This window comes from Hemiscyllium ocellatum, chromosome 20 (genome assembly GCF_020745735.1).
Source record: "Hemiscyllium ocellatum isolate sHemOce1 chromosome 20, sHemOce1.pat.X.cur, whole genome shotgun sequence".
Taxonomy (NCBI): Eukaryota; Metazoa; Chordata; class Chondrichthyes; order Orectolobiformes; family Hemiscylliidae; genus Hemiscyllium; species Hemiscyllium ocellatum.
Window position 1 is genome coordinate 38,784,977 of NC_083420.1, and position 27,445 is coordinate 38,812,421.

The 27,445-nt window shown below is 39.1% G+C and overlaps 1 protein-coding gene across 2 annotated transcripts in view; it reads right to left on the minus strand.

Annotated features, from left to right (window-relative positions):
• Nucleotides 1-9,306: 9,306 nt before the first annotated feature.
• The window catches only part of usp22 (ubiquitin specific peptidase 22), a 127,367-nt gene continuing 109,228 nt past the window's right edge, over nucleotides 9,307-27,445 (minus strand). Inside the window, exons 7-14 of one of the 2 annotated variants that reach the window (XM_060840769.1) lie at nucleotides 24,734-24,839; nucleotides 22,346-22,507; nucleotides 20,545-20,671; nucleotides 19,747-19,838; nucleotides 13,920-13,982; nucleotides 13,071-13,157; nucleotides 10,500-10,649; nucleotides 9,307-9,517 (exon numbers count right to left, since the gene is read on the minus strand). In XM_060840769.1, coding sequence (XP_060696752.1) covers nucleotides 9,475-9,517; nucleotides 10,500-10,649; nucleotides 13,071-13,157; nucleotides 13,920-13,982; nucleotides 19,747-19,838; nucleotides 20,545-20,671; nucleotides 22,346-22,507; nucleotides 24,734-24,839 — 830 coding nt within the window. In that variant the 3' untranslated portion in view covers nucleotides 9,307-9,474. The remainder of the gene's footprint in view (nucleotides 9,518-10,499; nucleotides 10,650-13,070; nucleotides 13,158-13,919; nucleotides 13,983-19,746; nucleotides 19,839-20,544; nucleotides 20,672-22,345; nucleotides 22,508-24,733; nucleotides 24,840-27,445) is intronic. The other variant, XM_060840770.1, reaches the window with a different exon arrangement.

Genomic DNA, 27,445 nt, shown 5'->3' on the forward strand with positions numbered 1-27,445 from the left:
AGACGAATACACCCTCAAAAGGTCAGTAATTACATTCTTAATTTTATTTGCAACAGAAATTTAAAAGGCACAGGAGAACAATGGAAGAGGTGACCAGCAAATTCTAAAACTGCAGATAGTGAAGTGGATTAACCTCTCAGTTTTAAACTCTGCCACGGAATCTGCATTTCATATCTGGGCTCTCAAACCAGTTTGAAGTCTGTGGGAATGATCATAACCTTTACCTGACTGAAAGCCTCAATACTTAAAACGTACATTGGAAAAAGTCTTCCCTAATCTTCCATCAAGTAGCTGAGGAAAAGGGTGAACACTAATCTTTGATCACAAATATTCATCAGAACAGAACAGGTATACAGCAGGCTATATTCAAAATATCAACACTGTGATTCAGATTTTCCCACTCCTCTCCTGTACAACAACTCTGGCCAGTACCGTCCAGTACTCTCTCAAGAATCCTCTTTCCTAATGCTGATTCTCATCTTTTTGATATCTTCTGTAGTCCTCCACAAAATATTGTCCTTCCATCCTCTCAATACAATCTATTTCTTATATTCTTAGCTCCCGTTTGCTTTCTGTTGTATAGCGAAATATTGAATGGTGGGAAACCCACCAGTCATTGTCAACCTGACCATCAGGGACGAAAAAAAGATGACAGGGGTCTGAAGAATGCAGGAAGAGCACACAGCAATTGGAGATGTAGATGTGGGGGTCATCCAGGTGCCAACAGAATTAGGGTATTAAAACAGGAGTAGGTCGTTTAGCTCATTGAGTCAGTTTTGAAACTAAACGCCATATCCTTCATGTTTTTAAGATATACTTATTGCAACCAAATTTGAAATTGATAATTAATTAACATCCAATGCCATTTACAGAAGAGAATTCCAAATCTTTACCACCTTTGGTTTGTAGGAGTGTTCCTTAATTGCACACTGAAGAGTCTGTTTGTAATCTTCAGTCAGGGAGTCCTAGACTTTCCATAATCAAAATATAGATGATCAAGAATTGGTGTTCCTCATAATACTTGATCCTTTATCTTCAAATTTCATGGAATAAAAATCAAAATTTGTGTAATCTCTCTTCAATGTAACCTGTGCTGTTTAAAGAATCATTCTGGGAAATCTACACTGCACCCCCAAGGTCAGTGTATCCTACCTATGGGGGGTGCTCAATTGCCCAGGTCAGTCTAATTAGAGCTTTCCATTTTGAGATCTAGGATGCTTGGGTTTCTAGATTTGAGACCATCAGTGCAATGTTCTTTGGTATACTTGGGTCTGTTGTTTGTACCTCTGATTTTTATCTTTTTACCATTTATTAAATACTCTGTTCTAGCTTTTTTAGAACAATGTAGAGTTTGCCCATATAGATTATCCTCAGCTTCTTTCCTTCAATGAAGCAGATGATGCCCATGTGTAGCAAGATCTAATCAAAGGCTTGAGATGATGGCATGTAACATTTGCACAACAAAGTGCAAGGCAATTATTACCTTCTGCAAGACTGTGTACACAACTTGTGACTGCTGGAGTGCAAAAGTTACTCTAGAGCTGGTGGCTTACCTCCTGAATTTAAGGCTCTCTATCAGCTAACTGGCTTGATCATGGAAAAAAAGCTTTCCTCAGGTATCTGAATAGGTGCACTTCTAATACTAAAGCACCTTAGCACCATTCAGGACCCAACCAATTCACTTCAGATTTTATCCACCAGCTTAAACATCCATATTCTCCACCAATGGCATGTAATTTCTTCGAAATGGAGTTCACGGCCACCTAGAAGCACAAGGCTAGCAGGTTCATGGGAATACCATCACCTTGTAAGTTCCCTCCAGTAGCACACTTCCCTGTCTTGGATTTGCACCATTGCTTCTTCATTGGGTGAAAATCTTCAAATTCCTGAACAGTATTATAATGCCTGAAGCACTCTCATTATATATACTTCAGTGATTAAGATGGTTATTTATCATTACCAAATCAAGGCAACAAGGGGAATGGGGGGAAATGTGTGTAATTGCTGCTCATGTCTAGATCCTGAAAATTAATGTTAATAAACCTTTCTGTTTACATGTAAACTATTGGCCCTATTAGCTATCAAAGGATCACACCTTACTTATTCTTAGGTTTGACAGAACACCGCTAACGACCCTTAATATTCAAAAGATTGGAACAATACAGTAGGTGAAAGCAGTAATCTTTAGTAAATGAAACGAGTTACGTAGTCTCTGTGTTAGGCTGCACTCTGAATACAAAGTTGAGGAAACACCCCTTTGAAGGAGCTACATGGGATCTTTGTATCACGAAAGTTAGGTACAAGGTCGAGTCAAATTGCAAGACTATCTGGAGGGAGAAAACAGATTCTGTTCCATACTAAAGCGATGAAGTGTTAGATGACAGTAGTGACTAGTTATGTTAAAAGGGGTGTGGATTATAGCACTAACTTCTGCAGTCTGCATCAGATTATGAAAACATGGCTAGTGTGCACTAGGCCAGGGGTCGGTCAGGAAAATAATGTTAACTTCACCCAGAATAAGAGTCAGGTGCTCCAACTCTAAATGGAATATTTTAATTGATCAGATGGAATGGTCCATTCCATAGCAGGTAAACCAGGCTGCACTACTGGAAGGCTCGCAAAGTTAGTTGGAATTGACCATATTTGGAGGTTGGTTAGCTCAGTTCAACCGGCCAGTTCTTACAAAATCAAGAACAAACAGCTTTTCACATATAGTTAAGTGAAAGAGGTTAGGTATCCCAACAGTTTAAATGGATAAGGCCAGAGTTAAGGTAGAGAAAGTTCAAATTAGAATTTTAAGTCAGAAAAATCTCTGCGGCTGCAGAAATGGTCAAACAGGCAATTAATATGAATGGAGCCTTTGAAAGGACTGAAAGTTAAACGGAACAATTTTAATTTATTAAATGTATATATTTAACTGCCAGATCTAAATGCATAGTGTGACAAGATATTTCCACAGTCCTGAAACTAAAGAGAACTTTATCATAGGACTGAGGTGGTGGCTAATGGAAATATTATATCTATAACAGGAAAAAAATAACAATACACAACAAACAAGCTAAAACTTAAGTCATTTTGCCTACCCTGGTAGAGGGAAACTTCAAAGATTTTGAATGTGCTGCCTGCTATTTTTGCAATATTGAGATTGTTTCTTCTGACAGATGGACTACTGCAACTGAGTGTTGAAGGAGATGACCATAATCAAAGTATATCCTCCAACCCATCATTATCTGAACCATCTGAAACTTGTAGTTATTGCTTCTCAGATCAGAGGTTCTCGGATAAAGAACGAAAGATATCATCAAGCACAGCAACTCATCAGTGCATCCAGATACCATCTGTATCTAACCAAAGAGTTCTTCCTTCTGCTACAGTTTACAAAGAGAAGCCATTTCAGATCATCTGCTCTCCTTCACAACCCAGCTTAAAAGAAACTCAAAGTTTCCAGGAGAAGTGCCACTTGAATTATTGATGACTTTAAGCTTAAACCACTTATTCTATTAAACATCAACTGGACTCCCACAAAGCAGTCCCACAGTAAAACTGCTTACACACCCTCCCACTCAGATTAAAAAGCACAAGATTTAGGACTCTGCTCTAACATCTCATATCCAGATAAAATATGGCCCATGACCCCCTTCAAACAACAGGTAGAGTTGGGGAGAGGTACGGAGAGATCCACTGTTCATCTTCACAGACAACTTGCACAGAAAAAAAAAGGACAGGAGTTGCATAAGACAAGCATCTGTATTGTAAATCCTTCAGTAATGGAAGTTTCAATCGTGATTGTTTAGGTGAGTAATACACTGAACCACATCGCAGAAAAACCCTTTGGTTGTTCACCAATCTGCAGATGCTATACGTCTTTGTGCCTATTGAATGCATGTATGGGATTTGAGACATGTGGAAACATTAGCTAAAATTCCAGCTCCTAATTACCACCTATTGATGTCCTGGAAAATATATTGTCTGTGGGATCAAATAGCCAATAAATTCCACCATTCACTGCATACATTTGTGAAAAATAGCTGCAGTCCCTTTTGTAAGGAAGCTGGAACTTCAGATATGGAAACCAAAAGTAGAAGTCGTGCAGGTAGTCACTAGACAAGGTATTAATATGACAGGCAGACCTAGTCATGCCACTCTCAAGCAGTAATATTGAGTGCATAGCTATGCCTATTGGATAAGTAATCCATCTTCAGATTTGCATACTAAAAAAAAAATTACTTGCTGATTAATCTTTGGAGCTTTGCTGCTAAGGTGACTCACTCGTAAAGGGAACTCTACAAGAGGATTGCAAAGGTGACTAATGGAAATATAACATCTCTGATAGGAAAATCACATGACAGACAGGTCAAAATGCTTTAAGTCAAAGTTTCGGAGAAGATTTGTAGCTCGGGTGCTCGTTGTTGTGGTTCTGTTCACCGAGCTGAGAATTTGTGTTGCAGACGTTTCATCTCATAGGTGACATCCTCAGGGCTTGGGAGCCTCCTGTGAAGCGCTTCTGTGATGTTTCCTCCGGCATTTATAATGATTTGTACCTGCCGCTTCCGGTTGTCAGTTCCAGCTGTCCGCTGCTGTGGCCGGTATATTGGGTCCAGGTCGATGTGCTTATTGATTGGATGTGTGGATGAATGCCATGCCTCTAGGAAGTCCCTGGCTGTTATCTGTTTGGCTTGTCCTATAATAGTAATGTTGTCCCAGTTGAACTCATGTTGTCATCTGAGTGTGTGGCTACTAAGGATAGCTGGTCAGGTCGTTTCGTGGCTAGTTGGTGTTCACTGAGGACGTCACCTAGACAGGGGACGAAACGTCTGCAACACAAATTCCCAGCTCGGCGAACAGAACCACAACATGCTTTAAGTCAGTTGGCTTACCCTGGTAGTGGGAAATTTCAAAAGATCAGCATACAAAACGAAAATTAGTCAAGACTTAGAAAGGTGGGGAGAAGATATCTCATGTCATTGTCAATTAATATGATTGTTTTTCTTTATTGTATTAGTGCCTGAAGAAAACATGATAGATACAAGTTTAGTTTTAGTGTTTTGGGGTGGCAGTGCAACTTATGAAAATGTTAGCAAATGCTGTAAATGAAAGGCAGAAAGACTGAGAAGCAAACAGCCTGGGATGTTGCTGGGGGAAATAATGTTGGGAATGAAGAAAGAAAGAGTGGGGGGACATGAATGGTCAACTCATGTATTAATAAAACAGGAAATGAAATTGGCAAAAGTGAAAGTTTCCCTTATTTTCTGCATAAGTGGGAGACATTTTGAAATACCAAATCAGATATTTCCACAAGTTGGAGTGCTAAAATTTGAATAAGTAGAAAAATGAAGATTTTTGGAAGAAGCACAGCACAAATCCAAAAGTTAATGATAGAGTAAGAAAGAAAATACAACAATGAAATATACACAATAAAAAGGCAAAGTAAAATTGCCAAAGTAAAAAGACAGAATTAAATGATAGCTGTCAGTTTGCATCACACCAATACTTGCTAAGATATTCTAGCTTCATTGCAGGAAGTTTGTCAGGATTTTCACTGCTACCAGAACGGAGGGAAGATTCAACCGTCATATGGACAGAGCAAGTTGGAAAGTCATCACATTATTCCTTGCAGGAGAAACCATGAATCCAGCACAGGGAAACTTATGTAATGCAATACAAAAACTAAGTCTCCATAATATGAAGACAACATTAGGCATTCTCCCATAGTCAAATGATTTATTTTGACATTTTGCTTTTCCAGAACATGAAAAAAAATCAAGTGAGATTACAAATGAAATTGGTACTGCAGGCAATACCACAAATGGAGAACTAGAATAACACAGTGGGGGCTGATTTCAAATATACATTACCCTGTCCGGAGGATATTAAATGGGAGTCCTTACATTTCATACTGAGGACAGTGCATTAACAAATGACCCTTAACATGGGATACACTTGAACCACCTGGCATTCCGGGAAACAGTTTCATTTAAGCAGCTTTTGTATATCGAACACTAAGACCCACAAATAAAAAAAAGGACAACAACTCCCAAAATGCACTGTGATTATCCAAGCTCATGAACTGAGCACATCTCCTATAAACTGCTGAGGCTATTCTTTTGTTGTCAGCCTCTTGAGGGCAAGGTGTGTGAAAGCAGTCCATATTACAGTTGGATGTTTTCACTTTCCTCTTGCTTTTAAATCCATTCTGCTACGGTGAACTACACATCAGTTGAAATTGAATGAGAGTCAGTCATTGCAGGACTGACTGACATTCTGAAGGCCAAGTGACACGCTTGAGACTTTTGCACAATTGCAGGACTGAAGGTCAATGATTAGGAACTCTCCTTTTTGGGTTTAAAAATTAAATCACTGGCAATGACAGCTTTCGAGGTTCTATAACCTTATTACCAGAATGGATGATGTTGTAGCTAATAGTTAGCAGCTGTCCTTGAATGATAGCAGGATTATCAAAACTATAAAAATTGTAATCCTGTCTTTGCTTTCAGGTCTAAGTTAGTTGACAGTCATTAGCTATTACATCATCATTTCAGGCAAATGTGTGCATGAAATCTGTAACCTTTTTAATCTTTGTTGTATAAATCATTGATTGTACAACTTCACAGTAACATTTAAAAAGTACAGATGGGAATGTTTGTAGGGAACATATCTTACCACAATAGTGGGGATTTTGTCACTTGACCTCAAATGCACAGAGAAAACAATTCTCAAAATGTAGCTTACACTGCCGTGTAGACATTCCACATGCCATGCCCAAATACTTAGTTTCTGCCACACTGCACTATACACAGGGGCTGGCATTTGAAATGCCCACATGGTACTTACACCGCATTCACCTACATGTAAACAGCACAAGTTCTACACTTCACTGCAGTTACAAGAAAACCCAATACTTAGAAGGCCCATCTGAAAAGAAGAAACACAAATGAAACACAGCTTTCAAAAACTTTTTCTGCTCACTGATATTCAGAGCTGAGAGTGGTCTGTCTAGAGTAATGCAAGGCACTGTGAAACCTTACTTCGATGACAGGAAGAAACAGGCAGTGCTCAACTGCAGTGATGATACCACTGGAAGGCTAAGCGGTATGACAGCATTAAAATTAGGATAATTAAAATATGTTTCCATAGTCTGAATGCAGCCTTGTTTGGGGATAACGGATTTCCTGTTGCATAGGTTCACTTGTCATGCACTGGAGATCCAAATGTCATTTGCCATATCCCTCCTTTGAGAATAATCTTCAGACAACCCTGAAAAAACAACTGGCTCAATCTCCAGGTCTGTAAACAAGTATTTAAATTTTTCTATCGACACCATAAAGGTAACACAAATGGCACGAACACAAGTAAAGAAGGGATCAAACTGCTTGGAACAAGTTATACAGCCCAAGCAAATTCAGTTCAAGTACAAAGGATTCTAACTAGAAAATATCAATGATTCCTGCAAAGATAATCTAGAAGATCCCACGACCAAACTTCAGGAATATTAAAATAAAGTGCAATGAATTGACAAAAAAAACATTTCAACAACGACAAACTGCAGTGGGTTTGATGAAATTGAAAACGTGCACACTAGAACCAAAATAAATCAGCCAAATTTAGAAATAAAATATGCTAACTTTAAAAAAAAAGGGACAATTGCAGCTACACATTCTCAAAATAAACAAGAAAAAACAAATTACGATTGTTGCCTGTCCTCCGTCCATCAAGAAAAGCAATAATTAAGAAAAAATGTACAGGAAGCGCAGCAACTTCTCTTGAACTGCTCGTGTTGCTTGGATGATGCTTGGTGGAAGCTTATTGGACTTCCAGCTATTGGAGCTCAAAAATATTAACATTTTAAGAAGAGAAAAGTTGACTTTGGCTAACATGAATGAACAGAACTGCTAAAAGCTGAAATTAGAGAGTTTCACAGAGCCTTGCATTTCTTGACACTAATTTTCTGACAATTAATGGCTATTGAGAATGCCATTACAATACAGAGAGCTATAGCTACTGGAAAAGAGATGCCATGTGTCCTTGAAAATTTCAATGACTGTTCAATCTTCTACTCATGGTGTTTTATCAAGATTGTAGATCAGAAGAACACTGCAACATTTAAAAAGCAAACTATCTTCTTGCGAGTAACGGAAGGCAAAGCATTTCTGCCTCAAGTTGCTAAATCAACAGGATATTCAGACATTTGGTACAATGAGGATGACAGTGCCTTGGGATACAATACCAATGGTGTACTGAAGAACTGTTCAGAGTCAACATGGCATCCAGGAAGCTTGCTGATCATACTAAACAATTTCCTAAACCTTCTGTTTTATGAATTTTCATTAATCTCAAAAATTATTAATTTTGACTTCAATTCTCAGTGTGTGGCATTCTAAAATGAACAGGATCAGTTACTGTGGAGCAATTTATCCAGCAGCTGCTGCTCTCAAACATACTATCTTACTCGAGATATACGCATGGAGTATTCAATTACTTGTGAATCATCATTCCAAAAGCAACCAAAACGGAATCAAATCTTAAAAGTGAAAGAATAGGCTGTGTTTCATCGGCATTCCCTCATCTTAGGCTCTCTGGTCTGATCACATTGTTTCGTTCAATGAAGGCCACTAGGACTGCCATATGGATCGTGCTTTCTGACAAAACAGCAAAAGCTCCCAAACATTGATCTACTGATATACCCCAGACTGCATAACTTAAAAAATAAATCAAGGGGAAGAATCAAGAGCAGTCACTGTGGCCATTATTCAAACTGCAAATGTGCATGTGTGTGTGGTGTGTGCGTGTGTGTATTTTAAGACATGAACACAGACTTTTCCACCACTCAGTGATGTAAGGCCATCTCGAAACACGAGAGTTTGTACAATAAACAAATACTAAGTTCAGTACAGTTTCATTACGGCACAGCTGCTCTGAATCTTGCTCTGACAGGGAAAAAAAAATTAGAACACAGCTAGAATGCAAACAAACCTGGGCCCGATATAGAGATCTGTTGGGTTGCATCAATCTGCAGTCCTCCGGCAATGCGTACATACTGAAAACCTGTCTCAGTACTGCATTCAGTTTTAATGGCCATTTTCTGAAAATAGATGCCCACTAGTTTCATACAGTACTCAATATCTAAATCCACAGAAATGTATCTGCAAGTCAATAATACCATCCATTTGCTCTCAGACCCATCGCATAGTAATGGGTTGGTTTGTCATTGTTGTTGTTGTACACTTGGTCGGCTGGAGCTCAAGCACCATGGAAACAGAAGCTGAGATGTGCACCCTTCCCCCCCCCCCTCCCTGCGGACATGCGGGCTGCAGCTGCGAGGATGACCCATGCCTCCTCCCATCTCATTCCATCAGGTGTTCAGTCTCACTGCTTCAGACCAAAATCAGTGTCAAGTAGGTTCACTCAGTGCTGACAGTACTTAGAGTTTCAGGTAGGTTGTGTATCGTTCTGAAGGCTTCCCCCAGTCTGATAAGGCTATTCGTATTCAAGGAACTGTTTGTGATAAAACAAGAGATACCTACAGACAAAAGAAATTGCACATTTAAATTTTTGCATTGACATAGTAATGCACCATGTACAAAAGAACAACCTCAGTATTCTGTAAAAGGGGAGACACCCAATGATGCCATACAGACAATATCAAGCATGTAAATGAAGAAGTTAGTGACATAACATCTAGTCAAACACTGTTTAAAATTTTATGCATTATCCATTAAAAGAACGGAACAGGCAGAGAAATCACAGGTAAATACTGGAAGAGTCACAAACAGGGAACAAGCAAAACAAATGAAAGGAGAGCTCATGACAGATTGGCAAGATAATGTCATGTTGCCACAAAAGACCTAACTTGATGTTTACCAATACAAAAGAGAAAGGAAAATTACAAAATGAGGTAGAAAAATAACAAATGAGAATATCAATTATAGCTACATTTCATTGATGAAAATACTAGGTTACTCACAAACTGGATTTTAGAACAATAGGGCATTAAGCACAAGAGGTGGCAGTGAACATGTCTAAGGAACTAGTAAAAGTCATACTTGGAACATGAATTACAATTGTGGTTGTTGCATTAAAAGCAAGGATGCCTGGGTACTGAACATATGGCAGAAAAAGCCAAACTGAGTCTCGAGGAATACCAAAAATTCTGGAACTACATTCTCAAAAGTGAAAGCGGAGGAAGCAATTCATCGGGACTGCCATTTACCAAAAGTATATTAAAGTGAACACCAAGTCTGAAACCAGAAGAGTGGCTCAAGCTTGTAAAAACGCTGTTAGTAACACTTTTTAGATTTAATTTCATAAAGAAATGGGAAGTGTATAGTAAGCTTGGAAATTTAAGGGAGTACTGGATTATAAAACACATGGTGGGGGCATGGGACAGTGAGAGAGGGACAGAAAAGATGGAGACAGAAGGGGAGGAGAGAGTAAGACGGAGAGAGGACAGCATGAGGTGGTGGTTAATCTGTAGTTTACAGATGAAATCTATTGATACCTACCCTTCACTGTCTAGCACATCTTTTATGCTAGCCTTGGTGATAATTGCATCATCACACTTAAACCACTGGTCCTTGTGTTGTCGAATGAAGCTGGTATAGTGCCCACTCTCCAGTGTTCCCTGATGATTGACTACTGCAAACAGCGAATACCTGCAGAGAAACAAGAGGACAACATGACTGAGTTCTGCAGTAGTGGGCGAAGTATGACAGCTTGCAGACAGGGAAATGCATATTCTACACCGATTTCACTCATTATCTTCAGACATAAATGGATTCTTCACAGCTTTTGCCACAAACAGCTCACAGGTGGCTGATTCATTCTCCATTTGTAATTTTGTTTTAAAAAAGGTAGCCAAACCTGCTTGATTTCACACTTTTCTTCTTGTAAAACTCAGAATTCACACTTAATGTTTTTACTGCTTCTTCAACTTACACACTGCTTCCAATGATGCATCCAAGCATCCATAGCGCAATAAAGGGAAGAAATTAGTGTGGAATTGTCTAATATGTTTAAGAACTTTACCAGAGAACTGGTTCACTAGATTGTTACAAAAGTGAACAAAATATTCATCTGGATATTAATAAAGATTAGTTGGATACCAACAGGGGTAAAACATTTCCAAAATTTTACAGGAAGCGGCCAATATCAAAGACGACGTGGGCAGAGTTTGAAAGCAATCTGGTAATTATCTTAGAGTCAACTACAGCAGAAGGTAAATGCCATCTAACAGCAGAAGGTAAAGGCCATCCAACAGCAGTAGCCTGCCCAAGATTTCAGGAGGCACATGTGAAGGTTGTTCATTTGAAACTTTCAGGCAAGAATTCTGACAAAACTTGCTAGAGTTCAAAACAACTTGATGAAAACAGATTATCAATGATAAAGGCTTTTTCAAGACAGTGACTAAGTGTCTGCATTGCGTTCCTACTAATTTTTAATAAAGTATACGCTAGCAAATTATAACTCCAGTAGTCAGACAAAAATTGTTAATTCTAGTCCCATGGGAACACCACATGAAGGAATCAAGACCAAAGTGCAATATAATGTGTATTTACATAGGAAAGTGTGCACATTAGAAAGGCAGCTACTGAAACAAGGCAAAAAAACTGATTTTGACAGAAAGTAACATTAAAAAAAGTGATTTCAGCAAATACTGAAGGTGCTGTTTCCAAATGTGATTAACTTACATCAAACCACTGCAAAAGTCACTCAATGTTGTATGCAATTTTACTGCTATGATCTGCAAGCAACCCTAAAAAAACTGATAAAAAGTTCAACAAAAAGAGAGTTCTTTTGAGAGGACGAAAATACAAGTTGCTAGTGAAACTTAGGAGGTCTGGCAGTATCAAATTCATTGACTCTTCATCAGAACTCAATGAAGAGGAGTCACTGTACTTAAAACATTAACTTTGCTTTCTTCCCACAAATACTGCCAGACTTGCAGAGATTTACCAGCAATTTGTTTTTGTTTCAGATCTCCAGCATCCACAGTTTTTTTGTTTCATTCTTGAGGGGAAACCATTCCATATGTTTAAGACTTAAATAAACATGGACTGGAAGTAATGAAGAAGCTATTAAAGTGAGAGCACCAAGGAATGCTTGTAAAATACTCTGCAACTCAAGCAGTGCTACAGTTCACAGAAATGAATTGTTGCATTTATTCAACATCTTCTGGGGTAAAAAGACGTCAGACTTGAATTGGGTTCCACTGACACCTTAGTAAAAGGAAGAGTTGAGACAGATTTGAAGAACAGGGACATACTTACAACATCGCTGTTCTCTAAAAAAATGGCAGAAAAAGCAATTTATAATGCTTAAGAGGGATCAAAGTTTGGCATGTTGAAAAGCCAATGCTAAGATTTGTGGAGTATGGTGGTGATCAGTATGGTCTGATTTCCTCTGGATTTTATTGATTCAAAGCCTTCAAAAATAAACTTGTTTAGTTGGGAGGAGAGGAGAACAAAATTGAAGTGTTCAAATGCATAGAAAATGTAAGCAAGTAACATTTTAAACATAGACGAAATAAATGGCCACAGATAAGACAGACAGAACAAACTCTTATTTTAGTAGTTTTAACACATCAGTGAAGAATTAAACAAATATCTAGCTAAGAGAGTAATTTAAGAATAATGTAAAAAAGACTAATGTTTGTAATCCCTAGAGTGGAGGTTCAAACACTATGGGACAACACAAATGCTCCCCCCCCCCCGCCAAGAGTCCAAAGGGGAAATCGGCAACCATATATTGAGGCATTTTATCTAATTACCTTACCGGTGACCTTTTAACTGTGCTTATTCATTTCCTAAAATAATAAAGTTGGATGGAGTCAAAGACTGGTTTATTAGAACAGATTGTCATCATGTTCTATGTTTTGTTTGTATAGAAGCTTCTTTCTCCATTAATGGGATTCTCTATCAGGAACTCATGAAACACACTCACCTGCAGGTGTTCAGGAATGTATTACAATGTTAAATGATTGTTGGGAGTGAGACTTTCCCACGTAAAGTAATTCCACACGTTAATGAGTGAGGCACTATTCTTATTGAATACGTTCGGATAACAAAAAGACTCACTTGTGATTGGGTTGCTTGCCAGTTATGATGTCATGCCCACACATACACACAAGATGCATCTCTCTCAGCCTGTGTTCACATAGGACTCTGGAATGAACAAGTGCACTCACTAAGAACAGGCCTCTCCTTCCCACAACTGTACAGATTATCGTAAAGTACTCAGCAAGGTTTGAATATCAACTGGATCTTCAGATTAAGTTCCAAGAACAAGCCTCAGCTGCGTATGTTTATTTGTTGCAGATGTTTGTACACCAGAAGGATGGTGTGTTTGATGTGTAAAGTTTTTATAATGGGCAATGAACTCTTAAGCACAATTTATAAAATTAAATCAGACATCAAAACACTTGAGGAAACAGTGAACACCAAACAACGTCAGCAACAGAGATCAAAAACAAAAAGTGACTTTGTCTCTCAAGTAAAGTTAAGTTTATACCAAGCTCAAATCAAAAGTGAGTATTTATTTGTTAGAAGTCCTTAAACATTTTTATTTGATTGTTAAAAGCTCTTCCTAAGATTTAATAAACTCTTGACAATGTAAAACAGTAAGCTATACATTCTGCAGTATTATTCACTCAGGTGTGATGCAAACAGCCAACATGCTGGCACTCATACTCATCAGAATTGTTAAGTGAGGAACAATCAGTTGTGCAATTTTGCACTACCAATAAAATGGAAGTTCCTAAGGAACTAAATGTGACTAGTCCACACTCAAATGCAGTTAGCTGTAAAAACATTGCTTTGTGATGGACTGTCACAACAGTGTGCTCTCCAGACAACTGATCCAATAGTACTGTTAGAGGAGCATTTCTGTGCATTTTGGCAAATGCAAACAAAGCTGTTTAAACTTACTTATTGTCATTGTTTAGACTATCCACAGGCTGTTGGTACTGTCCGTTCATCCTGCTCTCTTTACTACAAGAAAAATAAAGTATGTTAAAGCACATTTTAGTATCATAAGGTGTCTATTTACACAAACATACATAGCAAAACAACTACACTTCAACTATGAAGGACCAATAAGCTTTCATTAGTAATTACAGTAATACACCCTTGTTACAGTTTGTGTATGGTCACAGCACAATCAGTAATTAAGATCAGGGCTATAAACATCTGATCTACATAAAGCAAACAAGATACCCTACATGAGCCTGATGGAGAAATAATGATTAAGTGAAACTACCACTTGCGAACTGTATTATTAGGCTAAACAGGATATGGCCATTTTAAAACAGCTGCAAACCAAATGTATACTCATCTCAAAGGACTGTAGGTGACAACAGGAAAATGGCAGATATTCTCAACTAATATTTTGCATTGGTCTTCACAATAGAGGACACTATAAACATCTTAAAATGGTATCAGGTAAGCAGTGCCAATGTGGTGGTGGTGGTGGTGAAGACTCTTGTAATAGTCAAAAGAGGATCAAAGTTTTGGACAAATTAATGGGACTGGAGTCAGGTCCTTCACCAAAACCTGATGGCCTTTGTCTACAGGGTTTTAAAGGAAGTGACAGCAGAGATCGTGGAAGCATTGATCAAAATAATCTAGGACTAACTCAATTCTGGAAGGGTTCCACCACATTGGAAAACCATGAATAACAGAAATACAGAAAGCAAGAAACAGTCAACCCAACACTGGGGAAAATGCTCATGTTTACTGTTAAGTAGGAAATCGCAGGATATTCAGAAATGTTCAGTGCAATCTAAGCAGGGCCAACTTGTTCTGTGAAAAGAAAATCATGTTCGATAAATGTGCCAGTGTTCTTTGAAGATATTAGAATCAGGTTGATAAAAGGGAACTGGTAGATGTAGTGTTTGGATTTCCAGTAATGATTTGATGATTGCTACATAAAAGAGGTTTTATACATGATAGCTCACTGGATAAGGGATAATGCAGCAGCATGGAGTGAGGATTGGTTAACAAACAGAAGACTGATTTGGAATCAACAGGCCCCTCTCAGGTACAAAAGATGCAACTAATGGGGTACTACAAGTAAATGCCCTACCTGCCAATGTAGTCAACTCAGCCACATTAGGGAGATTTAAACAATCCTTAGATAAGCACATGGATGATTTTGGAATAGTGTAGGGGATGAGTTAAGAATAGTTCACAGGTCAGCGTAACATTGAGGGCCAAAGGGCCTGTTCTGCGCTGTATTGTTCTATGTTTGGGTCTCAATTACGTACTATCAATATTAACGATATGGGAAGAGGAAAGTGTAATGTTCCCAAACTTGCTCATGATACAAAATTGGTGGGAAGGTATAATGACAGAAAGACCAAGAAACCTCTGGAGCTTATCAAGCCCCTGCAGTCATTCATCAGGGAGTTTTTAATTCAGAAGTAGATTTCACTAGCTAGGCCAGAATTTATTGCCCATTCCTAATTGCTTTGGAGAGGGTAGTGAGGATCTTTCTTGAAAGATTGCAGTCCATTTGGTGTAGGAACACCCACAACAATCTCAGGGAGGGAGTTCCGACATTTTAACCCAGAGACTTTGAAGGAACGGTGATATACCTCCAAGTCAGGATTGTGCGTGGTTTGGAGGACAGCTTGTAACTGGTGGTGTTTACCTTGTAACTATCGCCCTGATCTGTCTACAGGTAGTGAACGTGGTTTTGGAAGGTGCTGTCTCAACAACCTTGGTGACTGTCCCTTGTGCATCTTGTCCGGATAGTACACACTGGCGCAATGGTAGTAGAGGGAGTGGATGATAATGGATACAGTGCAAACCAAACAGACTGCTGTGTTCTGGACAGAGTCAAGCTTCTTGACTGTTGTTGGAGCTGCACTCATTCAGACAAAATGTGAAATATTCCAACATACTATTCACTTGTGCCTTGTAAATGCTGGGCAGCCTTTGGGGATTTAGGAGAGCAATTACAAAATTACTAGCAACTGACTTTGTATGGCTAGTCCAGGTCAGTTTCTGGTCAGTGACAATTCCCAAGATGTTGATACTGAAGTCGGGCGAGGGAGTTTAGTGATGGTGATGCCATTGAATGTCAAGATGCAATAATTTTTTTTTGTTGGAGATGGTCATTGCCTGGCACTGTAGTGCAAATGTTACGTGCAACTGGTTAGCCCAAGCTAGCATATTGTTCAGGTCTTGCTACATTTGGTCATGGGCTGTTTCAGTATCTGAAGAGTCACGAATGGTGTTGAACATCAGCATGTATCACCATTTCTGACCTTATAATGGGTGGTACATCATGGATGAAGCAGCTGAAGGCAGCAGGGCTGATAGCACTACCCTGAGGAACTCCTGTAGAGATGTCCTGGAGTGGAGATGACTCACCTTTAAATATTTGGGCAGGGGATTCTAAAATTAGTCTAATTTTATGAGGAGTGATAGATATAGGAAAGATGTCAGAGGTAGTTTCTTTACTCAGAGTAGTAGGAGCGTGGAATGCACTGCCTGCAACAGTAGCAGACTCGCCAACTTTAAGGGCATTTAAATGGTCATTGGCTAAACATATGGATGAAAATAGAATTATGTAGCTTTGATGGGCTTCAGATTGTTGCACCAGCCAGTGGAACTATCGAGAACCGAAGGGCCTGTACTGTTCTGTATTGTTCTATGTTCTCTGGTACTCTGGTCATACACAGGAAGGGACTGATTTTTAAATGATGGAGCAATCATAGTGTGCCTGATGGCTCCACCTTGAACCATAACACCATATTTAAAATGTTTCTACCATCCCAGAATGAGTAGCTTAATAAGCAGCGATCCTTCTATCCCTCATCAAGGAAACTGGAATGTTACAACGGTAGAAGCTAGCAGAACTTGGGTTAAAATTAACTTCAACACATGACTATACTTTCAAACTCCATTGCAGTGTTCAGTTGTGTGTCAGAGATGCTGTTTTTTTTTGGATTAGACATTAAATAGAGGATTTTCATGCGCCCTCAGGTGTTGCATTGAAAGAGGGTCTCTGTCACAATTTATCTTTCAACGACTAAGCAAAAAATGTTTGGGGTCCTTATTCCATTAATGTTTGTGGGACTGTGCACAAATTGGCTGCAAATGTTTCTTACAGTGCAATTTTGACTACATTTTAAAAGATGCTTCATCAGCTCAAAAGTGTTTACAATGTCAAGGTTGTCAGAACATGTGAAAAGACAAAGAATTGAATTGCTAACTTGGTTTCTCTTTCCACAGACGCTACCTGACTAAGTATTTCCAGCACTTTGTTTTTATTGTAAGAAACCCAGTAGTCATTTAAAGGCCAAAGGAATTGCAGATGTCAGAAATCAGAAAGCACACAGAAGTTGCTGGAAAATGCAGCAGGTCATCTGTGGAGAGAAAACAGAGTTAACATTTTGGGTTCAGTGACCCTCCTTCAGAGCTGATGGTAGCTAGGAAAAACTTGTTTTTTTAATGCAGAAGATAGAATTTGGGAGGGGAAAATGAGGTCTGCAGATGCTGGAGTATCAGAGCTGAAAATGTGTTGCTGGAAAAGCGCAGCAGGTCAGGCAGCATCCAAGGACCAGGAGAATCGACGTTTCGGGCATAAGCCCTTCATCAGGCTTCCTGATGAAGGGCTTATGCCCGAAACGTCGATTCTCCTGGTCCTTGGATGCTGCCTGACCTGCTGCGCTTTTCCAGCAACACATTTTCAGAATTTGGGAGGAGGCTGGGTAAGTAAACAACAGATGGAGAAGACCTCAGAGTGGGGTAGGCAGTTCGACAAAGGAGTGGATAACCACCAGCCTACGAGAACAAGTAGCTGCTAATGGGGTTTATTAGAATCATAGAATACCAACAGTGTGGAAACAGGCCATTCGGCCCACAAGCCTACAACAATCTTCTGAAGAGTAACCTACCCTCCCTACCCTATATTTACCCCTGACTAATGTACCCAACCTACACATCCCTGAACACCAAGGGCATTTTAGCATAACCAGTTCACCTAACCTACAAATCTTTGGACTGAGAGAGGAAACTGAAGCACCCAGAGAAAACCCATGCAGACACAAAGTAAATGTGCAAACTCCACACAGATAGACAGTCGCAAGAGACTGGAATCAAACCTGTGTCTCTGGCGCCGTGAGGCTGCAGTGCTAACCACTGAGCCACCATGCCATCCATTAATAGGTAACAATGGCTTGTGTGTAATAGCAGTCCATGTGATGACAAGGCCTGGTGTGGGGGTTGGGACAAGGGCATGAAAGAAGGTACCTCAGGCCCTAAAATTATTGAAATCAGAAGGCTGTAGAGTTCCCAAACATAAAATGAGGTGCTGTTCTCCCAGCTAGCACTCGAGGTGTGTTGCAGTGGCAGGCATCTGGAAGCTCCCCCTTCCCCCCATCCTATCTTCTGCATAAAAAAAACAACTTTTCCTAGCCATCATCAGTTCTGAAGGATCATTGGACCAGAACCATTAACTCTACTTTCTCTCCATGGGTACTGCCAGACCTGTGTAGCTTTTCCAGCAATTTCTGTTTTGTTAGGCATGTAAATGCAACTGATACAATTTTTAAAACAGTCATCATGTACCAACAACATTCTGGCACTCAATGATGCTACAGGCTTTACACTACAGATACTTAGATCTCGATCCAAACCAGAACTAAACAGATAGAAGACCGCCTTCTAGAACAGTCTAAAATGATGTTAATTTGGGTCTCTCAATGTTCCTCCAGTGATGGTAGTGATCCACAGAATACAAGTGCCAGGTACATTAAATAGCGAAACATTTTGGTAGGCATTCATCTAGAAGCTCGGTCAGTGTTGGAGAGCTGCACCTATTGTTTACTGTGATTCCAACGGTCCCTCAATATTTCATGTTGCAGCCTTTACATTGTCATCACTGGATTTCTGTTACAGCCAAGATAAATAATTCGGGTGAAGTGACAAACACAACTCCAGCAAAACCAACTCGTTTATCAAAACAAAAGATACAGTCAAGATTGGTCTTCAGTTCATTGACTTACATGGTTTCTAAATGGAGCGGTGCACCTCAAAATTACACAATGTCCTACTGACATTACTCACTTTCTCCTATGCCCCACTGATAACACTATTCCCCCTCCTTCATCCAACATGTTCATCCAAATCCCCTCACCCTGATAATATTAAATGAGGAAAGCTTTGCATTAACAACTCCCCATTCCACTCCCACTCTCCCTCAAAAAAATGCTAGTTTGCTCCCCACACATTCCCCAACATTGCTGACCCTCTGTTGTGAGGAGTTGAAGATTACAGATACAGAAGGTGGTTGCGAGTTTTGATGCTCAAGTACACATACATTTTTGAATTCTGCACCTTAACACGATTTAATCCTGCTGAGAAAAGTTCCAAATAAATCACTGCAAAAGCTAGGATGTTTATAGTGAAATAGTCCAAGTTTCCTTTGATAGATCCATCTGTTCCCATTAACATAGGAATGCAGAAGTTATCTTGGCAGGATAAAGCCAGCACTCAGGGATAGCATGGAACTTGTTCCAATCAACAGCAAGGAACTCATCTGGTACTTATTCATTCATTAGACAATGCCATCAAAACCAATTTGTCTTACTTTTTTTTGTCAGACTTTGATGTGCAGAGCAAATATTCCTCTAGCTGTTAAGTACATTGGGACACCAAGGGATATTATGTAAAAAGAGTAGAATCTCATGTTTTCTTATAAACTAATGAGGGCTTCATGAATGAAATTATGAAAATGGACAGGTACCTGGAAGCCATAAATGGTGTCATGTCCAGCTCCAGTGGAAAAGAGACGTATGTAGTGATCTTTCGCCGTAACTTAGCCGAGTGTTCAAAACGCTGCACAAAGTAGAGTAAAGGTCAGCTTGGTTTGTCTATCAACGATCAGCTTAATTTTAAAACAATCCAGCTTTCTTATCTGGTTTTGTTATTGGTAGTTAAGACTCAAGATGAAATTACTTCAGTTAAAAATGAAACAAAGCAGTGCTGATACACAGGCACAAAACTGGCAATCGCACTCAGGTCCATACCAGCAACAACATTGGGCTAACTCTGGCTAACTGCCAGAAAACCATTGACACTTCCTTGATAACTCAGCAGATCAATGTATTATTTCCTTCTATTCTACACCACATATTTATATGAGTATTCAATAAAACAGATTTTCTTTTTCATGTACTGTATACAATATCATTCAAAAGCTAAAAATTGCTACTGGCTTTGTGCATTGCAACACAGACTGAAAGTTCTATACATTGAATCATATGTTCCTTGAGCCATCCATTCCTTTAAAAGGAAACAGGTAGGTGAAACAGTTAGTGTCACTATTTTGCTTGAATTCTATTCTAATAGAGAAGAAACTTTAGTACATTACATTTAACAACGTCATTCCTCAAGTGGTAATTCTTGTGATACAAAAAGGCTATTCAGAGGATCTTGAAACACTTATTCTGCTCTGACAAACCAGCTGCAGATAATGGAATGCTAACTGCATTCACAAAACATCAATGTAAATCCTTCCAGATTCTGTGAAATTGCAACTTACTTTGAGATGAAAACAAGCCACTATGGGAAGTTTCTTCATTGTAAGCTGTTTTGTTGACTCTTGATAACTATGGCAACCACTACATTTTATTTTGGCACTGCTTCCAAGATGCTCAGGTCTTGTAAACCTGTCAAATGAAAAATACAGATAAATATCACAATATTTTAAGAAGTACTGGAATGAAGATAATGTTGACAATAGAAGGTTTATTGCATATCCCCAAGTTCACAGGGCTTAGAGAGATAACCACCTAGAATTGGATTTACATGTAGCTAAAAATAATTTCAGGTGTTAAGAAAAAAAAGTTCTATTTCCAGAATGAAGATTGTGAATCAATTGCATTTTTCAATTGATTCACAATTTCAACACGACAAATTTCATGATATTCTTTGATGGCAGGCCTCAACTCACCAGATCTTACTCAATTTGATTTCACAATCAGCTGGGGTAACATTGGACTGAACAACTCTGGGTTGCTAGCCAAATTCATAACCAACAGGTTTTCGGGTATTAAACTACTCACTCAGGTAAAGGAAACAGATCAATGATTTAAAAGGGTAAATAACTCCAAATTGTCCTTTTCCCACACAATAACATTTCTGTGAATTAAATGCAAGCTGGATGTACGTTATTGGTCGTAAGGAAAACACTAATTGCCTGAAGATTAGAACATCTTGTAACCAAGCCAGAGTTTAGAAATGTTAAAGTATTTTCTAATTGGAGGAAAGATTACAGGATATGGAGCTTGAAGGAAAAACATTGGTATAAACATTGGCAAATGGTAATAATCTCAAAAAACAATGTAGCAGGAATAGCCAAAGAAAAAAACTTGGAAAACTTTCAATAATGTTATTCAGTGTGAGCATGACTTGAATGTCTTCTCATTGTGCGCAACATCGGCCATAACATGACCCACATCATCAGAAGTTGGACAAGAGGCAAAAGGAGGACTACTGTTAGGAGAGGCATTCTTCATCCTTTGAAACCACATCATGATAAGAGAAAAGTTGAGGCAAAATAGGGAAGATTTGAATTAAGTGCCTAGTAGGATATCTGTGATTTCAAATCGATGCAGTGCTCACTAAGTTGAATTTCTATGAAAGTCAGAAAAGATGATCAGGATCACGAGTGATTAGAATATATGATACAGAAGAATCAGGTCTTCTCAACATGGAGGAGCACCAGCATGGCAGGCTGTTAGTTTGTAGAATCTACAGGTTGAGTGAATTTGTGTAGAGGCTTTCAAGCTGTCAGAGGCTTAGAACGTGAGAACTGAAAAGGTATCTCAATGTCTGTAAATCTGGAAACACAGTCAATTAAGAAATTAAGGAGATAGTATAAAAGTGATATTTCATTGGGATTGAACATCAGGATATTCCTGGAAAAGTTTGAAACCATGTTTTACTATTTAAGATTTGTCTAAACTGTCAATAAACAAGCTTTGTCCCCCCAGTGTAAAATAAATCACTCTTTAGAAGATTACCTTTGGCACTCTTGTGTAAATATATTGGCACTGAATTCAGGGATAAGAAAGGAATGAGGCAATGATTGGTTACAAGATCCTTTAAACAAAGTTGAGACAAACAAAATTGGATCTCTACTTAACTCATTTGTGATAAATGAAAATTACATGCTAAATGCTTATACCATTAAAAAAATTTGCGAAGGCATTAAACACTCCACCATACAATCAGACATGAAACATATACCTCAAAAAGGGATTAACTACTAGATCTTCTTTCTTGCACGTACCCACACAAATCAAAACTCAGTGCACCAAAAATCAACATCAAGAAAGTACCTTCGTAGACAGTCTGTAAGTGTGGTAGTTCCAGAGGACATATGGCTTTCTCCATTCACAACATTCCCATCAGAGCCTGGACTTAAGGGCCAGAATGGCGTAGAAGACCCAGGTAAGTCCAGGCTGATGTCCCAGAAAGGATCTATTGTAGTGGAGACACCGCTGGAGTAAATTAAAAAAAAGTTATCACATGGTCACTGTGATGACTAGTAATCAGATGTCATACTGTCACTATGGACAGCTCAATTCAGCATAACCTGTCATTGTAGGAACAATCGAATGAACAGAGAAGTTATTACACAGCAATAGTGTAGTTCAAACCAATTTGTATTGGCGATTACCTGTGCAAGCTGTTGTCCAAATTTCATACCCACGACAATCAAAATGGTGGCTAAAGCCCAATATCTCTTTTGATCTACCTCAGATTTAATGGAATGAAATCTGGCTGATTTGGGATTTAGCACTTCAAGAAATAGAAACCAATTTAAAGCTTAACACAAGACCACCTTGCAGCACATCTTTCATTCAAGCAAGTTTGTAAAATTGTTGCTTCATTTTGTTTTCGTCAAGGTTACCATTGTTACCAACAGCTTAACTGTTGTTCAATTATCCTGCAGCACCATGACTAGCTGTAGAAATGTAAACGGGTTCAAACAGCTAACTTCCACCCCCAACTCTAAAAATTTATACTTAATCTGTACCTTGGTACTCGAGATGGTGTTGTAAGCAGCAACTTGTAAACTTCTCACTGTACTTATTTGAGTATTGAGACAATACAGCTAATTCTAATTCAATAGGAAGGGGAAGCTGATTGAGGACTCAGTCTGTCTAATACAGAACCAAATTGACTTTGGATTATCTCTGTCCTTCCTCCAGTTAAATTGATTCAATTAGAATTCATTCAAAGGTCATTGTTATTCATGACAAATAATTTAAGTCATTTTAATTAAGCAACATATAGAGAAATGCAGATAACCTGAAATTCCAATTGTGATGAAGTTGGCAGCCATTCCCACTGGTAGAATAGGAACTAGAACACAAGAACACCAGTGGTAGGCTGAAGTTCCAGACTGGTAACTCTAGATTAGTTGAACTTGGGCACTCATATCTGGGCAACCCAACCAGAGTGGAGTAAGATCACACTAGTGTATGAAATCACAGATGACAGCTGTGAAATAATATCACCCATAGCTGTCTGAATATTTAATATTTTTAATATACTATTTTACTACCTTTCACTAGATTGTTCTTTGTTTAAAAAAAAGATTAAATTTATAAATGGTACAGAAAAAGGACTTGTCATTATCATGGTTTATGCCAACATGGATGGCACAAAAAAGCTGATGCTTCTTGCAGTTGGCAAGCCCAAGCAATTACATTGCTTTGTCAATGTTTAGATACCACCCGCACAGTACAAGGTGAACAAAACTGCCCTCTATGACCCCTTCAGGGGTTGATCTGGAGAGTGGATAAAATGCATCAATGGAAGAAAAGGAAGATCATCACCCTGATAACCCTGAAGAGTCCAATGAATGCCCATACACGGACCCGCATTTTCCTAGCTGACGCCACAAGGTCATAGCGATGCTCTGGGTTTTCACACTGGGACACAAAAACAAAGAACAGGTTTGCCTGCATTGACAACATGCAGGACTTGTCTGAAGACACCATGGTAAACACAAAATGATTGACATTTTCCAGGGCTAACTCTCAAAGTTTGGCAATACCTTTTGCTGTAAAAGGTCAAACCATTGTAAGGCATGGACAACTTGACGATAAAGATATTTTGGGCCACTTATGTGTTTCTTTTGATAAAGGCATTTGTGGGCAAAGAAAAATTACATTGGGACTTCTACCTTAGGGCCCTAGTTACCACAAATTTATGGGTGACTTCAGCGCCACCCTCCCCCCAAGATTTGACTTCTTGCTGGTTTGCTATAAACAGAACAGAATGTGATGCTAAGAATTTGATTTATTGCAGGATTTGAATTAAGCATCCTGGGCACATACTTAAATTGCAACATGCAATGGCATGGAAAATTACAAATCTTTGAATATTTACAGGACTGGAGTTACATTATGCAACTTTTTTAAAAAAAAACAACATAAGGATCAGTACAAAAAAACTTCAATGATAACCATCGAGGACACTGAATTCTGAATGGGCAGGGTTGATGATTTGAATTCCCATGAAGACTTGGTTTTTATAAGATCACTGAACAATACTAAAACTTGAACTTATGTTTTCACTAATAAAGCTGCAATTTTCTAACCCTCTCAAGTTACCACTGATGAAACAAGTTTCAGCAATGTACAGTTTACTGCTTTCCAACCAGATTGTTCAACAAGGCTTCAATTACAAACCTTAAACAAAAGCGATTCACTTACTGGCAGACTTGGCAAGTGACGTCAGACTGCAGTCCTCCAGTGAAGATTTGGTCAATAATGCAGTTACAGTGGTTTGGATTACTGGCTTTCTTCCCATTATCATCACCTATATGAAAATGTGATTTTTAAAATATGGTGAGTCTTTATTTACAGAGAATTTTAAGAATTAACTTCAAACAGACATAATATACAAACAAATACTGCAGAATTCACCTTTTGCTAGTTATTTCAAACATGATTAGCAATAAAACAAGAATAGCAGTTGTTAACATTTATGATATCAACATCTAACACATTAACATAAACAGTTAACACTTGACAAAACTTCTAAATCAGTAAATACCTGCCCTCTCTTCAAACTTAAAATCACTTTTGCATGCAATCAGAAACAATGTTTTCTTTGCTTTGCACAACCATATTGTTGCTGTGCACAATCCCTTTAAGAATGACAGGTACATGCACATCTTAAGAAACACTGATTTGTTTCTTGCATATGAAACAAAGTACTGCGACCTCACTCCTCTGGGGAAAGAGTGAAGCTTCTAGTGATTGTAATAGCACCAGCCAGCTGGACCTCACATAGAATGAATTCCCTAAAAGGAGCAGATTAACAGTCCCAGAGAGCCTTGGTTGACAGATGAACTCTGAAGCTCCTCCTTTTTATGTGAAAATAAAGGGTAACTTGGTGATAGGATACCAGCCCCTCTGGAGTTATTTCACTTTCAACATTGAAACAAAATTTGACAAGAGTTACTTTAGTCCTGCTGCTATGTACGCATTAATACTCAAATTGAGCTGAAGGAGGAATACAAATCCACTTGGGCCAGTGATACTCCAGTCAATGTATGCGGACAAGACTAAGGACAAAGCATTGGAACTTGGGTGACAAGCTCCATAGCTTTAATTGCCCTCAATTAAAAAGGACTAAAAATAGGACTTTATTAGAAATTACACAACTGATAAAATGAACTAGTGAAAGCATAGTATGAAATCACAAATTGAGCTATGGGCTTTAACAGACTAACAGAACTCGGAGTAACAGCAAGCAATAAAGACTCAATTCCTCTAGAGCAAACATACACATTTTGAGGCAATATGAATTAGTGTTTGGTTTATCTGAATTGCAGACTACTCATGCTATTCAACCCAAATGTGATGTTTAACGTTCAAGAGCAGAACAGTGGGTTCTTTGTCCCACATGGTTTAAAAATAAAAGAGATGTTCAGCTTCCATGTCACCCAGGGTTAAATTCATTTTTTAAACATCTATTTTCAATTGTGGACCAAAATGGAAGAAAGACCATTTGTGGGCGGTGCAGGGTGGCATGCACTGCTGCCTCAGTGCACCAGAGACCCGGGTTCAATTCCCGCCTCAGGCAACTGTCTGTGTGGAGTTTGCATATTCTCCCCGTGTATGCATGGGTTTCCTCCGGGTACTCCGGTTTCCTCTCAGTCCAAATAATGTGCAGGTTAGGTGAATTGGCCATGCTAAATTGCCCGTAGTGTTAGGGGAAGGGGTAAATGTAGGGGAATGGGTCTGGGTGGGTTGCTCTTCAGAGGGTCGGTGTGGACTTGTTGGGCCGAAGGGCCTGTTTCCGCACGGTCAGTAATCTAATCTGAAACCAAGGACTGTGGAAGGAATTACCGCACTTTTAAAAACAAAGTTACTTGAACTAACCTGTGTACACTGTTGATATGTTCAAGCAGTGTGGGAAGGCACCTAAGATGCCACACGACCAAGAGCATGTGTTCAAAACGAACTTCAGATTGTTCAAATCAGCCGATTGGCAGAGTTCTGAGGAAGGTCACTCAATCTGAAAATGTTAACTGATTTCTCTCCAGAGATGCTGTCAAACCTACTGAACTTCTCCAGCAACATGTTTTTGTTTCTGATTTACAGCACCCACAGTTCTTTCAGTTTTTGTTTGTGTTTACACAAAATAGCTAGTGTGGTCTAAAATGCTGGGCTTAAGCTTTAGCATTGCAGGTAACAAGGTTTCTGAATCCCACCCCTACTAAAATATTTCAGTTGGAGTCTACCACACCCTGTCTAAGGAACCCTGGTTGGTGAACTGGCAGGCCAAGGTCCCAAATTGTTTACGGCACTAGTCAGGACTCTTAGAATATTACCTCGCAAGGATTAGGCACTGATCATCAAACGGTTGGTGGACTCCTTGCTGTGGTACGGGCTGGTCTCTATGATTCTTTGCACAGCTTTGTCAAAAAAGTAAGTTGTGGATTACCTTCTTCTGGGATGAGATAATATACTGAGTTGCCACAGAGTCGCCCCATTACGAAAGGTGGTCAGTCAACGGAGTCTCTCCATACCCAAATGGTGACTTCGTGCCTTTCGACCCTTAAGCAATCTTTACATTGAGCCTCTTTACAGATAGTGCACTGTGGTGACATTTTCTTCCACCAGGTGCCAACTTCAACTGTGACATACTACTCCTGCTCATAGGCCATGAGGCTCTCCAGATCTTGCTCAGGACATTACCCATCTTTTTACCAGGATTCAATAATATCTCGAGCATGGTCAACTTATGTTGCACCTTCCCATCATGAATAGTAGTAGCTGTCAGAGAGCTGCCATTCAGGAATGTGCATTTCCATCATCATAGGTTCAATTGGCTGGGAGAAGAAATACCGTGGCAAGAAGAAAGGGCGAGGGGACAGAAGCAAGGACATCTGCCTCCAGCATTAGCGAGCAGAC